Consider the following 17,485-nt stretch of genomic DNA (forward strand, 5'->3'; position numbering starts at 1 on the left):
ATAGCGAACCATATATCCAAGTTAGCTGACGACACTAAGTTAGGTGGCACAGTAAATAGTGTAAATGGGAGCAGAAAGTTGCAATGGGGCATTAATAGATTAAGTGGGTGGGCAAAACTGTGGCAGATGGAGTTTAACGTAGGAAAGTGTGAAGTCATCCACTTTGGACCCAGGAAAGATAGATCAGAGTGTTTTCTAAATGGCAAGAAGCTAGGAACTGTGGAGGAGCAGAGAGATTTATGGGTCCAAGTACAGAAATCACTAAAAGCTAGTGGGATGGTACAAGAATTAATTTAAAAGGCTGAATAATAAAAACAGAAAATGCTGGAAATACTCAGCAGGTCAGGCAGCATCTGTGGAGAGAGAAACAGAGTTAACGTTTCAGGTCGATTACCTTTCGTCAGAACTGGAAATAGTTAGAGATGTAACAGGTTTTAAGCAAGTGCAGAGGCAGAGAAAGGGGGGAGGGGAGGAAAGAACAGAAGGAAAGGTCTGTGATAGGGTGGAACGCAGGAGTGATTAAATGACAAAAGGGATGATTGTACAAAGCAAAAGGAGATGGTAATGTGACAGGTAAAGAAACAAAAGATGAGTCTAGAAGAGATGGGAATGGCAGAATCATCAACAGCAGCCATCTGAAAACATAGGGGCCGAGGTTATAGCCTGAAATTGTTGAACTCTATGTTGAGTCCAGAAGGCTGTGAAGTACCTAATCGAAAGATGAGGTACTGTTTCTCGAGCTTACGTTGAGCTTCATTGGAATAGTGGAGGAGGCCAAAGACCGAGAGGTCAGAGTGGGAGAGGAGCGGAGAATTAAAGTGACAAACAACCGGAAGTTCGGGGTCACACTTCCGGACTGAATGGAGGTGTTCCGCAAAGGGTGATTTAGGAGTGGATCAGGGAGTCGCGGAGGGAGCGGTCCCTTCGGAATGCTGAAAGCATTGTCCGTTTCATTGCCCGCACTTCTGCTCTCACCCCTTCCCCTCCCTCTAGTGGGAGGATAGAAGATTGGGAAGCATTTAAAAGCCAGCAAACAATAACTAAAAGATTAATTAAGAAAGGGAAGATAGATTATGAAAGTAAACTAGCAAAAAATATAAAAACAGATAGCAAGAGTTTCTACAGCTATATAAAAAGAAAAAGGGTGGCTAAAGTGAGCGTTGGTCCCTTAGAGGATGGGACCGGGAAACTAGTGGTGGGGAACATGGAGATGGCAAAGACGCTGAACAAATATTTTGTATCAGTCTTTACAGTAGAGGACACTAAAAATATCCCAACACTGGACAAACAGGGGGCAATGGGGGGGGGGGAGGAGCTAAACACGATTAAAATCACTAAGGAGATGGTACTCAGTAAAATAATGGGACTTAAGGCGGATAAATCCCCCGGACCTGATGGCCTACATCCTAGGGTCTTGAGAGAAGTGGCGGTACGGATTGTGGATGCATTGGTGATTATTTTCCAGAACTCCCTGGACTCAGGAAAGGTCCCAGCAGATTGGAAAACTGCTAATGTAACACCCTTATTTAAGAAGGGAAGTAGACAAAAAGCTGGAAACTATAGACCAGTTAGCCTAACATCTGTGGTTGGTAAAATGTTGGAGTCCATTATTAAGGAAACAGTAACAGAGCATTTGGATAAACATAATTTAATAGGACAGAGTCAGCATGGTTTTATGAAGGGGAAGTCATGTTTGACAAATTTGCTCGAATTCTTTGAGGAAGTAACATACAGGGTGGATAAAGGGGAACCAGTGGATGTAGTGTATTTGGACTTCCAAAAGGCATTTGACAAGGTGCCACACAAAAGATTACTGATCAAGATAAGAAATCACAGGATTGGGGGTAATATACTGGCATGGGTGGAAGATTGGCTATCTAACAGAAAACAAAGAGTTGGGGTAAATGGTTCGTTCTCAGGCTGGCAATCAGTAACTAGTGGTGTTCCGCAGGGGTCAGTGCTGGGACCCCAACTCTTTACAATCTATATTAACGATTTGGAGGAAGGGACCGAGTGCAACATATCCAAGTTTGCCGACGGTACAAAGATGGGAGGGAAAGCAGTGAGTGAGGAGGACATAAAAAACCTGCAAAAGGACATAGACAGGCTAAGTGAGTGGGCAGAGATTTGGCAGATGCAATATAATGTTGGAAAGTGTGAGGTTATGCACTTTGGCAGAAAAAAATCAAAGAGCAAGTTATTATCTAAATGGAGAGAAACTGCAAAGTGCTACAGTACAAAGGGATCTGGGGGTCCTGGTGCATGAAACACAAAAAGTTAGTATGCAGGTGCAGCAGGTGATCAGGAAGGCCAATGGAATCTTGGCTTTTATTGCAAGGGGGATGGAGTATAAAAACAGGGAAGTCTTGCTGCAGTTATACAGGGTATTGGTGAGGCCACACCTGGAATACTGCGTGCAGTTTTGGTTTCCATATTTAAGAAAAGATATACTTGCTCTCAAGGTGGTTCAGAGAAGGTTCACTCGGTTGATTCCGGAGATGAGGGGGTTGACGTATGAGGAAAGGTTGAGTAGGTTGGGACTCTACTCATTGGAGTTCAGAAGAATGAGAGGCGATCTTATCGAAACATATAAGATTGTGAGGGGGCTTGATCGGGTGGATGCGGTGAGGATGTTTCCACTGATGGGTGAGATTAGAACTAGGGGGCATAATCTAAGAATAAGGGGCTGCCCTTTCAAAACTGAGATGAGGAGAAACTTCTTCACTCAGAGGGTAGTAAATCTATGGAATTTGCTACCCCAGAGAGCTGCGGAAGCTGCAACATTAAATACATTTAAAATGGAGATAGACATTTTCCTAGCAGATAAGGGAATTAGGGGTTACGGGGAGAGGGCAGGGAAGTGGACGTGAGTCTAGATTCAGATCAGCCATGATCCTATTGAATGGCGGAGCAGGCCCGAGGGGCCGTATGGCCTACTCCTGCTCCTACTTCTTATGTTCTTAAAAGATGAGTCTAGAAGAGATGGGAATGGCAGAATCATCAACAGCTGCCATCTGAAAAAATAGGGGCTGAGGTTATAGCCTGAAATTGTTGAACTCTGTTGAGTCCAGAAGGCTGTGAAGTACCTAATCGAAAGATGAGGTACTGTTCCTCGAGCTTACATTGAGCTTCATTGGAATAGTGGAGGAGGCCAAAGACCGAGAGGTCAGAGTGGGAGAGGAGCGGAGAATTAAAGTGACAAACGACCGGAAGTTCGGGGTCACGCTTCTGGACTGAATGGAGGTGTTCCCGCAAAGGGTGATTGAGGAGTGGATCAGGGTGTCGCGGAGGGAACGGTCCCTTCGGAATGCTGAAAGCATTGTCCGTTTCATTGCCCGCACTTCTGCTCTCACCCCTTCCCCTCCCTCCCAGAACCACGATAGGGTTCCCCTTGTCCTCACCTTTCACTCCACCAGCCTCCACAGTCAACAGATCATCCTCCGCCATTTCCGCCACCTCCAGTGTGATCCCACCACCAAACGCATCTTCCCCTTTCAGTGTTCCAGTATCATTCTGGTGATTTGCGCTGCACCCCCTCCAAGGCCCATAGGTCCTTCCTGAGGTGCGGTGCCCAGAGCTAGACACAGTGCTCTCAATGGGGCCTAACCAGTATAGAACATGGAGGTGATATAATGGAGGTGTTTAAGATGTTAAATGGATTTGATAAGAGTAGAGAGAAACTATTTCCTCTGGTGGGAGAGTCCAGTACAAGGGGCAAAACTTAAAATCAGGGTTGATGTTAGGAAGCACTTAATAAAAAAAGGTAGTGGATTTTTGTTGGGTAAGTATTAAGCGTTACAGAAAAAAGGTGGGTAAATAGAGTTGAGATACAGATCAGCCATGATCTAATGGAACAGGCTCGAGGGGCTGAATGTTCTACTACTCCTCCTATGTTAAGATACTTCTGCACACTTGCCCTGTCTCTCAGACCTCGTTTCCGGTCTCTCAGACCACGTTTCCTGTCTCTGAGCACACTTCCTGTGCTTTGCAGCAGACTCGTCACACTTGGAGTCAGAATCCTAGGCAAATTTATAATGTAATTTGATGCAAGTTTCTTTCAGTTCATTGGATAAAATTTAGAATGAATTGAGAACTTCATGGTGCAGGTTAGGACATGGTGTACGTGTGTGGAGATGCCCAGCTGTTGTGGCAGGACAGCTCTGCTGGGTTACAGCACCAGGCCTCCCACATGCACACTGGCCAAATGATCACGGGCAGTCTACATGCACAGAATGGTAACCCCCACAGTTGCTGCTGGCTTACAAGGAGATCGACAACATCCATCACAAGTAAGCGTGACTTCTTCCAAGCTGTTCTTCCAACACCCAGACAGCTAATCTAAATCCAGTTGATGTATAGGGGAGGGCATGTGTACAAGCAGTCAGATCGAGCCTTTCTGGGTAAGGGAGTTTAGAATCTTTTAGACAGGTGGTTTGAATTCCTGTCGATTGTAATGTGCTCTTTCTGCTCCACCGTGCAGCAGCAGCAGGAGATGGCCACAGTGCGGAAGTCCCTACAGTCTATGCTAATGTGATGTCAGTCAGGGAACACAAACCATCCAGACTGCATGGAAACCATTCCGTTAAACAACTGATTATTTTGTTGCAGCAGCAAACTCCATTTACAGTTGCGATTTTAAAATGCTGGTTGGTTTTAAAGCTGCCTTCATGTTATTGTAACAGTAAAGGTGCTCTTCAGTGCTCTGTCATTGTGTTGAAGTTGTTACGCAGAATAAAACCAAACTCTAATTTAATTCTGCCACTTCGTTAGCAATTCTATCCGCCGAACCTGTCTGAAAAGCACTGGCAAAGCACCGAGATTTTCGCGGCGGTAACGAGTGATGCCTTCAAATGCAACACATTCTAGTCAAAATAATTTCTCTTGTTCATCATCCATCTAAACAGCAAACCAACCTGAGCTGGGGAAACGTGATCAGGACAACAGGCTCATGTTGACAAGGGGAAGAATCAGAGGAGATATTCCTGTTGATTTTTTAGCAGCGAGATTCCAGCACATTAACCGATTGCCCTGTCCCAAGCCATGTAAAGGCACTTCCCATTATCATCGGCACGGGCCGGCTCTCCTGGTTACTGGCACTAGGATCCCCTGGCCGCCCCAAGGCTGGCTTGCCCTCGGCGACTGAGAGTGAGGTACATCAATGGAAGGCAGTATGAATGAATAATGGTGGAAAAGCACAGGATTTTTATTTAAATTCTGGTTATGAAGAGAACACTGACAAAGCCACATTTGTTGCCCTCCTCTAGTTGCACCGAGAGTATTAAGCGTTAACTATGTAGTGTGGGACTGGAGTCACTTCGCAGGCAGGCCGGGGGCACAGGTTCCAGTTGGGTTTTTAAAAATAACATTCATGCTCATGTTTGTTAGTTTGTAGAGGGAATGAGGGGGCCAAGGCACTGTCACCAGTGCTGGGGCATGAGGTAGGAAGAGAGATGGGGAGCTGAGAGTTTATGAGCAGGGAGCAGCTAGGGATTTCATATTGGCAAATGGACTGGGCGGTAGATATTAATGAACAGAATTTGACCACAACATACACACTCATCATGAATAAAGCAATCTTTATTTACACCAGCACTTAGTATTTTTTATTTTATTTAGAAAGAACAGAAAATTACAATTAAGCATGAATAATAAAATCAAGAGGCTCATCAGTTACACTAAAAGGCAAAATTAAGTGAGAACCATCTGTATGTTCACAAACAAACAAGATTTGTGCAAAACAAATTAATGAAATTTCCATTATATCCAGTTGCTCCAAGTGAATGGGGCTGGTGCATTGGAGGACCTCATTGGATTATTCCTGCTCCATTTAGCAAATTATTTCTGTTACATAACACCTCATTGGACTCTTCCAGTTACAACACCTCGTGCAAAAACAGCTAACCCCAAGAAAAGGGGCGAGGGCGAGGAAAATACTTTGGTTCATTTTATAAATCATATCTGGCATTTGGAAATGTGAGCAAGACGGGGCTGTGGCTGGGTTAGTGATGTCAGGCGTGCAGCCTCACCACTAACAACCAATCATAAATAAAGAACCCTTCTGCGTTGCACTCAAATTACATAAAACATGAGCAGTGACCCAGAGATTCATAAATGGAGACAACTCCCCCAACCGTATATTTGAAAATACAGGACGGCCCTGCACTTTGCACAAAGGGTTTATAAAATACTGTCAGGAATCCAGTCATAATACTTGTGTGGCAACTGTTCGTCGTTATTCCAAGGTGACAGCCCAGTGTAAATAGTGTTGGTGCCATGGACAGTATACGGTCAGATTCTTGCATAGTTAGGGCATTTTCACAGATGTGAACCGTCTGTGCATGTCCAGCACCCTTTACCACAATGCAAAATGTCAATTCACATTATAGCAGAAATTCTTTGAGATCAAAGATGCCTGAAGTCATTTGCGGTCTTTTAAAATCACTTCAAAGTCGCAGGACCCACTGCATATGTGAATATAGTGTCCATCCCTACCCCTATTCATCAGCCACAGCCCTGTACTAGTCACAATACTGGGAGCAGTATACGCTCAGGAAAAACTTCTTCAGTAAGCAAAAAGTATATGCTTTGCAAATGCATGTTTATCAAAATAATTACATATGCAAAAAAAAAGCCACCTGTTTTGAACCCAGAAGGCAAAAAAGTGAAACCCTCGTGGATCAAACTCCACAGGGAAATTAGGTGAAGAACAAGCTTGTGTTCTCCAGTTACTGTCCAATATTCACAGGAGTTTGCACCATTTTCTAGCTAATACAAGGCTCCCTGGTATCAAAAGAAATAACAAAGTTGACGTGTTTAGCCCAGGGAAGCAATGTACTTTTGATTCTACCTAGTGCCAGTTTTCCTTGTCCTGTTACATGGCATTTCCTGAACAAAAACACATACAAGAGAAGGTATACAAGTGCAGGTATATGGCAAAGCTCCTAATGAACATAAGCAGTGTGCGCACGGGGACGGGTTAACTATAGCACCGCTCCTCTATGCTATAGAACTACAGGCAAAGAATCATGGTGGGACGGGCAGCGAGCTACTGCTTCTCTCGATAGCGCCAGTACCCCAGACCTGTAAACTTCAGCACCACAAAAGATCGGATCGTTGACAGATGCCACTGAAAATAAATTGTTTGCTGTGAGCCAAGGGTTAGAACCACAGGATCTCAGTACAGCGGCTAATTATTCAGGTGGAGTTCTGCTTTTCCACACGTCATGCTTCATAATTACACAACTGACAGTCAAAAGGAGAGCACCCCAAGGCAGTAATGCCCCAGTGTACAACAGCACAAATCCATCCCAGACACAGGAACTGATCAAACAAGTGGTAAGTACTCCAGGGTTAAGCAAACCCTAAGTTACCCATGTCAGGTAGTGGGAGCTGCACGTTGTGGGGTGTATACTGAAAGTGGAAGCAATGTTTCCCGTCTGAAGCTCTCACCACTTCAATATTTGAAGCCTTTCAGCAGCTACCCTCAGTGTTCCTCTGACTGGAAAAGCTTGTGCTGTCTCTAGAGACACTGCACATTTTAGCATCAGCTTGTGGTCCCTCATTTCCATACCAGACCAACATGCGTCAGAGCACAGTAACTCAGATACACAGCACTGGTATCTGCACAACTGCCATCAACCACAGTTGGAACACTTTTAGGTTTGATTATGTCCATCTGCGAGGTAAAGGCTGACAGGCCCAAGCTCCCTCAGACAAATGAAGCATTCCCTGCAACGCAAAAGGTGAACAGCAATCTCAACATTGTGGAGGTCACCTTTAATACAAGGGTACGGATTCATTACCCACTCACAGGAAGGAACCCTTCTAGCACATAGTGATGTGAAGAATGATCCTACAGGACAGGTGATAAGCAGGTGTACACAGCCAGTTTAGACCCAGTGTCTGTTCAGCTTCCAGTTCAGCAGCTAATTTTCTCACTGGCAGAAAGATACAAGCTTTAGGCACAAGTTGCAGACTGTATATTTTCAGTAATATTTAAGCCTATAAACCATTGTACAATCGGTACATCCATGAGAATTGGTCGAGGAGGAAACGCACTCTTATTTTCAAGGCATGTGGCGAGAATCTGATTTATTTGAATAATAATTCCCCAAGTGAAAACTGCTCAGGTGCAGGTTCCTCAGTGAATGTTATTGGTTCATTCCTTTAATGGCAGCACAAGCTTTCGCTAGTTAGGAAGGTGTGGGCACGGATCGCTAGTTAGGAAGGTGTGGGCACGGATCGCTAGTTAGGAAGGTGTGGGCACGGATCGCTAGTTAGGAAGGTGTGGGCACGGATCGCTAGTTAGGAAGGTGTGGGCACGGATCGCTAGTTAGGAAGGTGTGGGCACGGATCGCTAGTTAGGAAGGTGTGGGCACGGATCGCTAGTTAGGAAGGTGTGGGCACGGATCGCTAGTTAGGAAGGTGTGGGCACGGATCGCTAGTTAGGAAGGTGTGGGCACGGATCGCTAGTTAGGAAGGTGTGGGCACGGATCGCTAGTTAGGAAGGTGTGGGCACGGATCGCTAGTTAGGAAGGTGTGGGCACGGATCGCTAGTTAGGAAGGTGTGGGCACGGATCGCTAGTTAGGAAGGTGTGGGCACGGATCGCTAGTTAGGAAGGTGTGGGCTCACCTACGAGACAAAAATCTATGGGGCAGGGGTGAAGGGTCAGGAGTTACCAGATCCTCCAGACAATGTTTTTTGAAACTGAAAGCGCTTTGTTAAAATGGACACAAGGTTGTGGCTATTTACTCCTTGCGTGCAGCAAATAATGCACAGCGAGCAAAATGGACGCGCAACATATCAAAATCTGCTCCTTAAAGTGCCAGACCAGCCCAAATAAGGCCTTTCCCTTTAATTACACACCCCTGTACAGTGAGTAGTTAACAGCAGCATCTCAAAGACAGCTTTACTGGTGTGATTGGGACATATACTGCAAACAGCGCATTGCAAAACCTTTGGGTACCACAGGCACTGGTGCCTCGCTCGCTCGCACCCCTTTTAAATTTTAAAAAGACCTCATCGGGTTGGAAAGGCCTTTGCCCAAACAACCAGGTTTTTCTCACTCTCATTCCTGCAGCCCACCCACCTCACAGCTGCTGCCTGTGAGTCACAAAACACCTCCCTACCTAATCCTTACCTGCAATATGGCTCGTCTGGTTTTCCCCAAGATAGTCAAGTTGCAGGAACTTCCATTAAGCTCACTCCCAAACCTCGAGCGCTGTACCAGGCCTGTGGACAGTCAGCAGCTCGATCAAACCAAAAGGGCTGAAGAAAAGACTGAGCACATCCTGTGAACACGACAGTGTGTCCGGTAGTGGTTCAGGTCCAAACGGAGCAGACACACAACGCCATGTCGCTTCCTGACCTGTCAGTGTTACAGGGAGACATGCATGCAGGGTGAGTCAGTCCTTCCCATCACAGTCTGCTAGTTTAGGAGTGTTAGGCTTCATTCAGAAACTGAGGCTTAATTTAAACAAAAAAAAAAGTGCACACAATGATTGAACCATAAATTAATAATTTGTTCACTTTTTCGCCCATTTCCATATTTTTCTCTCTATGTACATTCCCTCAGTCGTGTCCTGGGGTTTCCTCTCATCGAGCACAGTGGTTAAGTCACTTGTGATGGTTCTGCTCCTGGGAGTTGGATGGCGAGGAGACGGGGCTGATTTTGAAGATATTAATGCGAAGGTGGGAGGCGATCTGATTGCAGACACCCACAGAGTAACGGATTAGGTCAAAGAGAGACCAGACCTGCGGGTCAAAGCAGTGAGAAGAGTCAGTAAGGAAACGAATGCCGTGTCCCCTCAGTAGCCCGACACAGATCAACCCCCTTCCATTGCAGACTGAGAGAGACACCCCTTGTCCTGTAGCAACAAGGTCGGCCCAGATGTATCTACAATCGCAAAGTAATCAAAACTCTTACGAAGAGTTGAGTACAGAAGAATCCTGGAGAACAGCGAGTTAGTTGGGAGGACAAGAAACATCGAAGAAGATCCCACCCAGGTTTATCTGAGAAAATGCCACCAAGCTGAAGCCACAATAACATTAGCCCCACCTCCGGAGAGCAGCTCAGAGCAGAGCTTTAATCCCACATTGTGCAGGAGAGATAATAGCGAGGGTCTCTCTATCTCACACAAAGTATTCTCCATGCTGCTAGGACCTATTGTGACCAAAGGCTGCATTTTCATGGAATCTGTGTCTAACCTACCCCCAGGGAGCAGTTAAACAGAAACTCAGCCAGGGGCTCACTGTCCAATTCTACTTCGTTCGACTGCAGCTGGAACAATAAACACGTTCTCTGACCCACCAGCCAACCCACTGTCCACCCACTGCCAACCAGCCCGCCCCGCTAACTCACCGCCAGCCCGCCCACTGTCAAACCCCCCCCACTAACTCACCGCCAGCCCACCCACTGTCAAACCCCCCCGCTAACCCACTGCCCACCTACTCTCAAACCTCCCCCGCTGACTCACCGCCAGCCCACTCGCTGTCAAACCCCCACCGCCAGCCCACTGCCAAACCCCCCCCGCTAACTCACCACCAGCCCGCCCACTGTCAAACCCCCCCAACTCACCGCCAGCCTACTGTCAAACCCCCCCGCTAACTCACCGCCAGCCCACTCGCTGTCAAACCCCCCCACTAACTCACCGCCAGCCCACTCGCTGTCAAACCCCCCCACTAACTCACTGCCCACCCACACACTGTCAAATCCCCCCCGCTAACCCACCGCCCACCCACCGTCAAACCCCCCCTGCTAACTCACCACCAGCCCGCCCAGTCAAACCCCCCCTGCTAACCCACTCGCTGTCAAACCCCCCCGCTAACCCACTGCCCACTCGCTGTCAAACCCCCCCCACTAACCCACTCGCTGTCAAACCCCCCCCGCTAACTCACCGCCAGCCCACCCACCATCAAACCCCCCCGCTAACTCACCGCCAGCCCGCCCACTGTCAAACCCCCCCACTAACCCACTCGCTGTCAAACCCCCCCCGCTAACCCACTGCCCACTCCCCCCGCTAACCCACTGCCCACTCGCTGTCAAACCCCCCCCGCTAACCCACTGCCCACTCGGTCAAACCCCCCCCGCTAACTCACCGCCAGCCCGCCCAGTCAAACCCCCCCCCGCTAACTCACCGCCAGCCCGCCCACTGTCAAACCCTCCGCTAACTCACCCCCCCCCCCCGCTAACTCACCGCCAGCCCGCCCACTGCCCAGCGATTGGACAGCACACTCCTCCTCTCTGTAGCTAGTTCCCAGTCACCTGTACACGAGCAAGACTGGACCAGGCACAGCCTGCTGCCTTAAATGGAGCTGTGGCTTTGCATATACTCAGCCAGGGACTTTGTTCAATATGTTCCAGGCTATTTATATCTCTTGCAGTTTAGCATTTCCCTATTTTAAATTGGTATTAAGTTGGTTTAGGTTAAGCTCCCTTCAACTTGCCCTGTGTGTGTGTGTGTGTGTGTGTGTGTGTGTGTGTGTGAGAGAGTGGACCATGGTTACCATTTTTTAATTAGGAAAGAGCGAGGGACTGGGACTAACTGGATTGCTCTTCGAAAGACCTAGCGCAGACTCGATGGGCCGAATGGCCTCCTTATGTGCTATACTATTCTACGATTCTAGTGAAATGTCTGCTTCACACCCAGGACGAGGAGCTGTGCCTGTTCGAGTGGTGGGGTGAGAAATGGCAGCACCATTAGCTGTGGTACCCATGTTGCTGGCGGTTCGCCAATGTACTGCTACAAGGAGCTGGACGGTGACACTGCCCGTCACCCACCTGCAGGTGATGTGACTGATCGACAGGAGGAAGGGGCAAAGCCCCCGGGACATTTAGGGATCTGATAAACAGCAGCTGCAAATGGAAATTCTAAATGCCATCTCCCTTCACAGCAGCTTGAATGTTCCTAATAACAAATTCCCTGGAAACAGGAATCCCCGTTCTTGGATTAATTTCATAAGACGTAGGAGCAGATGATGATCATTTGGCCCCTTATGAAATAATGCCTCCTAGTTCTAGATTCTCCCATGAGGGGAAACATCCTCTCTGCATCTACCTGGTCAAGCCCCTTCAGAATCTTATATGTTTCAATAAGATCCCCTCTCATTCTTCTAAACTCCAATGAGTATAGGCCCAACCTGCTCAACCTTTCTTCATAAGACAACCCCTTCATCTCCGGAATCAACCTCGTGAACCTTCTCTGAACTGCCTCCAATGCAAGTATATCCTTCGTTAAATAAGGAGACCAAAACTGTCCGCAGTACGCCAGGTGTGGTCTCACCAACGCCCTGTACAGTTGTAACAGGACTTCCCTACTTTTATACTCCATTCCCTTTGCAATAAAGGCCAACATTCCATTTGCCTTCCTAATTACTTGCTGTGCCTGCATGCTAACGTTTATGAATCATGTACAAGGACCCCCAGATCCCTCTGTACCTCAGCATTTTGTAATCTCTCCCCGTTTAAATAGTAATTTGCTTTTTTATTTTTCCTACCAAAGTGGATAACCTCGCATTTTCCCACATTATACTCCATCTGCCAGATTGTTGCCCACTCACTTAGCCTGTCGATATCCCTTTGGAGATTCTTTGCGTCCTCCACACAATTTGCTTTCCCACCTATTTTTGTATCAGCAAATTTTGCTACATTACACTCAGTCCCTTCATCCAAGTCATTAATATAGATTGTAAATAGCTGAGGCCCCAGCACTGATCCCTGGGGCACCCCACTAGTTACAGTTTGCCAACCTGAAAATGACCCATTTATCCCAATTTTGTTTGTTAGCCAATCCTCTAACCATGCTAATATATTACCCCCAACCCCGTGGGCTCTTACCTTGTGCAGTAACCTTTTATGTGGCACCTTATCAAATGCCTTCTGGAAATCCAAATACACGACATCCACTGGCTCACCCTTGTCCACCCTGCTCGTTACATCCTCAAAGAATTCCAGCAAATTTGTCAAACGTGATTGCCCTTTCATAAAACCACGCTGACGCTGCTTGACTATATTATGATTTTCTAAATGTCCTGCTAGCACACCTTAATGATGGACTCCAGCATTTTCCCAATGACAGATGTTAGGCTAACTGGTCTATAGTTTCCTGCTTTCTGTCTCCCTCCTTTCTTAAATAGGGGCGTTACATTAGCGGTTTTCCAGTCGGCTGGGAACTCTCCAGAATCCAGGGAATTTTGGTAGATTACAACCAATGCATCCACTATCTCTGCAGCCACCTCTTAAGACCCTAGGATGCAGGCCATCGGGTCCAGGGGACGTGTCCACCTTTAGTCCCATTAGTTTGCCTAGTACTTTCTCTCTGGTGATAGTGATTGTTTTAAGTTCCCCCCCCACCCCAATAGCCCCTTGATTGTCCATTATTGGGATGCTTTTAGTGTCTTTTACCGTGAAGACTGAAACAAAATATTTGTTCAAAGTCTCCGTCATTTCTCTGTTTCCCATTATTAATTCCCCAGTCTCATCCTCTAGGGGACCAACGTTTACTTTAGCTACTCTCTTCCTTTTTATATACCTGTAGAAGCTCTTACTGTCTGTTTTTATATTTCTTGCTAGCTTACTCTCATAAGCTATCTTCTCTCAATTTTTTGAGTCGTCCTTTGCTGGTTTTTAAAAATTTCCCAATCCTCTGGCCTTTCACTATTCTTCACAACATTGTATGCTTTTGTTTTCAATTTGATACCATCCTTTACTTCCTTAGTTAGCCACGGATGGTTCATCCTTTTCTTAGTCTTTCTTTCTCTCTGGAATATATCTTTGCTGAGAGTTATGAAATATCTCCTTAAATGTTTGCCACTGCTTTTCTACAGACTTACCCTGTAATATATTTTCCCAGTCCACTTTAACCAAGTCTGCCTTCATACCTTTGTAATTACCTTTATAAGAGTTCAGGACACTAGTTTGAGACCTAGCTTTCTCACCCTCAAACTGAATTTGAAATTCTGCCATGCTATGATCACTCTTCCCAAGAGGATCCTTCACTTCGAGATCATTAATTAATCCAGCCTCGTTACACATTAAAGATAAGCATTGGTCAAACTACTCACTGGGACCCTGTGGGAGAGTACAGGCCAAGATACAGCAACATATACACAAAACAGCACCTACCAACGGCACAAATCCAGACCTTCAGGACACAGGAGGAGAAGGCCATTCAGCCTCTCGAGCCTGCTCTGCCAATTAGATTATGGCTGACCTGTGCCTCACCCCATTTACCCACCTTTGCTCCATACCCCTGGATACCCTTACCCAACAAAACTCTACCCATCTCAGTCCTGAAAGCTACAATTAACTCCCAGAATCCAGAGTCTTTGGAGGGAAGGGAGTTCCAGATTTCCACTACCCTTTCTGCGAAGAGGTGCTTCCCAATTTTACTCCCGAAGAGCCGAGCTCTAATTTTAAGATTATGCCTCTTTGTTCAAAATTCCCTCACTAGAGAAAATTGTTCAAAATTCCCCCAAGAGGAAATCGTTTCTCAGAAGCTAAGTTTATGGAACCTGTGCTCGTAATTTAACCCTCTAAGCCCCGGTATCATTCTGCTAAATCTGCACTGCACCCCCCCCCCCCCCCCCCCCCCCCCGGCCCATATATCCGTCCTGAGGTCCAGTGCCCAAGAGTAAACACACCAGATGGGGTCTGACCAAGGCTCTAGACAACTGAAGCATCATTTCCACCCCTTCATATTCCAGCCCCTGGAGATAAAGGCCAACATTCCATTATCCTTTTTGTACCCATCTACTGGCTTTTAATGATTGTGAACCTGGACTCCTAAATCGCTTTGCTCCTCTACAGTTCAAAGTGGATGACCTTACACTTGCCTACACTGAACTCAGTTTCCCACAGTTTTGCCCACTCACAATCTATCAATGTCCCTCTGCAACTTCCTGCTCCTATCTACACTACTCACTGTTCCTTCTTAGTATCATCTGCAAACTTGGATATACAACTCTATTCCTTAATCCAAGTCATTAATAAATATGGTGAAAAGTCCAGGCCCCAAAGCAGATGCCTGGGGAACACCATGTCATACTCTGCCAATGAGAACACATTCCCTTTATCCCCACTCTGACTCCAACCCCCAACCAATTTCCAACCTAAGTCAATAGGCTGCCTCCAATTCTATGCGCTCTCATTTTTACTAATAATCTCTTGTGTGGAACCTGATCGATGCCTTCTCGAACTCAGTGTAGATAGCATACATAGACACTCCCTTATCTATATTATTAGTGACCAGCTCAAAAAATACTAGATTTAACAAAGCTACGATGGTGCTCTCTGATCAGCTCGCTTGTTCAAGTACAGGGTCTATAGCATCCCCACAACATAGGTTAAACTGACAGGCCTGTAATTACCTGGCTTCTCTCCCACCCTTCTTAAATATTAGCAAATTTCCAACCTAAATGAAAAGTTTTGAATCAAGAGAGCTTCGAAAGTTTATAATCAACACTTAGAATTTCCTCACCTACTTGCCCTGGAGACGGTGCAACAAAGGTTCACTTGGGGCAGAGACCACATTAGGGACAATAACACAATGTATAGCCAATGCTGTTATATGTACCTAAACACAATTCACTTTGTATAGCAATGTTGCGATATGTACATGCTGGGTTGGGTTATTGGTGCAGGGTCCCTTTAAGAGCATCGGGAACGTGATGACGTCATAGCCCCTGCACAGGGCTGAGCCTTCAGACCTCGTGAAGATTGATTAAAGTAAGACACGTTTTGTTTTTGCTTTAAAAAAAAAGTCTCAGCCTGTTGATTTCTGTCGACTCCAACACACTAGATTGATTTCTGGGATGAGAGATTGGGCCTATACTACCTGGAGTTTAGAAGAATGAGAGGTGATCTCATTGAAACATACAAGATTCTGAGGGGGATTGACAGGGTAGATACTGAGAGGTTGTTTCCCCTGGCTGGAGAGTCTAGAACTAGGGGGCATAGTCTCAGGATAAGGGGTCGGCCATTTAATACTGAGATGAGGAGGAATTTCTTCACTCGGAGGGTTGTGAATCTTTGGAATTCTCTGCCCCAAAGGGCATGCTGATCGTTGAGTATATTCAAGGCTGAGATAGATAGATTTTTGGACTCCAGGGGAAGCAAGGGCTAGGGGATTGGGCGGGAAAGTGGAGTTGAGGTCAAAGCTCAGCCATGATCCTACTGAATGGAGGAGCAGGCTCGAGGCGCCGTATGGCCTACTTCTGCTCCTAATTCTTATGTTCTACTTGTTTTAATACCCTGGGGTGGAAATCATCAGGTCCTGGAGCCCATTACAGCTCAGCTCTCCTTCACCAGACCCCATTACAGCTCACCTCTCCTTCACCAGGCCCATTACAGCTCACCTCTCCTTCACCGGGTCCAGGGCCCATTACAGCTCACACCTCCTTCACCAGGCCCATTACAGCTCACCCCTCCTTCACCAGGGCCCATTACAGCTCACCTCTCCTTCACCGGGTCCAGGGCCCATTACAGCTCACCCCTCCTTCACCAGGCCCATTACATCTCACCCCTCCTTCACCGGGTCCAGGGCCCATTACAGCTCACCCCTCCTTCACCGGGCCCATTACAGCTCACCTCTCCTTCACCAGGCCCATTACAGCTCACCTCTCCTTCACCAGGGCCCATTACATCTCACCCCTCCTTCACCGGGTCCAGGGCCCATTACAGCTCACCCCTCCTTCACCAGGCCCATTACAGCTCACCTCTCCTTCACCAGGGCCCATTACAGCTCACCTCTCCTTCACCGGGGCCCATTACAGCTCACCTCTCCTTCACCGGGTCCAGGGCCCATTACAGCTCACCCCTCCTTCACCAGACCCCATTACAGCTCACCTCCTTCACCAGGTCCAGGGCCCATTACAAATCACCCCTCCTTCACCAGGGCCCCATTACAGCTCACCTCTCCTCCACCAGGGCCCATTACAGCTCACCCCTCCTTCACCAGGCCCATTACAGCTCACCTCTCCTTCACCAGGGCCCATTACAGCTCACCTCTCCTTCACCAGGGCCCATTACAGCTCACCTCTCCTTCACCAGGGCCCATTACAGCTCACCTCTCCTTCACCAGGGCCCATTACAGCTCACCCCTCCTTCACCAGGCCCATTACAGCTCACCTCACCTTCACCAGGCCCATTACAGCTCACCCCTCCTTCACCAGGCCCATTACAGCTCACCCCTCCTTCACCAGGCCCATTACAGCTCTCCTTCACCAGGCCCCATTACAACACACCTCTCCTTCACCTGTGGCCCTTGGCAGACCCAGCTGGGATTTTGTGATGTTCCCTCTACAGCAAAAGGTTGGAAAGAAAAGATATTAGGCACGCAGATTGGTTTAGCTAGTGAAAGGCCCCGCTACAAGACCCCAGTTGTGTTCCCTTTGCTGTGGGCAGTGGGCGCCTGGCAGCTCTCATTGAACGGCCCGCGAGGGGAATCGCAGGCGCAGACCTGCACCCTTTTATCTCACACTCCAGCG

General features: G+C 47.3%; 2 protein-coding genes across 5 annotated transcripts in view; one reads left to right on the plus strand and one right to left on the minus strand.

Moving 5' to 3' along the window:
- Nucleotides 1-4,753, plus strand: part of sycp3 (synaptonemal complex protein 3) — a 140,017-nt gene extending 135,264 nt beyond the window's left edge. For all 3 annotated transcript variants that reach the window (XM_086011680.1, XM_086011681.1, XM_086011679.1), the window contains exon 9: nucleotides 4,481-4,753. In XM_086011680.1, coding sequence (XP_085867806.1) covers nucleotides 4,481-4,534 — 54 coding nt within the window. In that variant the 3' untranslated portion in view covers nucleotides 4,535-4,753. The remainder of the gene's footprint in view (nucleotides 1-4,480) is intronic.
- Nucleotides 4,754-5,556: 803 nt separating this feature from the next.
- The window catches only part of LOC147105383 (choline/ethanolaminephosphotransferase 1-like), a 55,372-nt gene continuing 43,443 nt past the window's right edge, over nucleotides 5,557-17,485 (minus strand). For both annotated transcript variants that reach the window (XM_086011682.1, XM_086011683.1), the window contains exon 8: nucleotides 5,557-9,754. In XM_086011682.1, the coding sequence (XP_085867808.1) occupies nucleotides 9,617-9,754 (138 nt within the window). In that variant the 3' untranslated portion in view covers nucleotides 5,557-9,616. The remainder of the gene's footprint in view (nucleotides 9,755-17,485) is intronic.

Source organism: Somniosus microcephalus, chromosome 18 (assembly GCF_052327205.1).
Source record: "Somniosus microcephalus isolate GS21.2 chromosome 18, FLI_Smic_1.0, whole genome shotgun sequence".
In the NCBI taxonomy this organism is placed as follows: domain Eukaryota; kingdom Metazoa; phylum Chordata; class Chondrichthyes; order Squaliformes; family Somniosidae; genus Somniosus; species Somniosus microcephalus.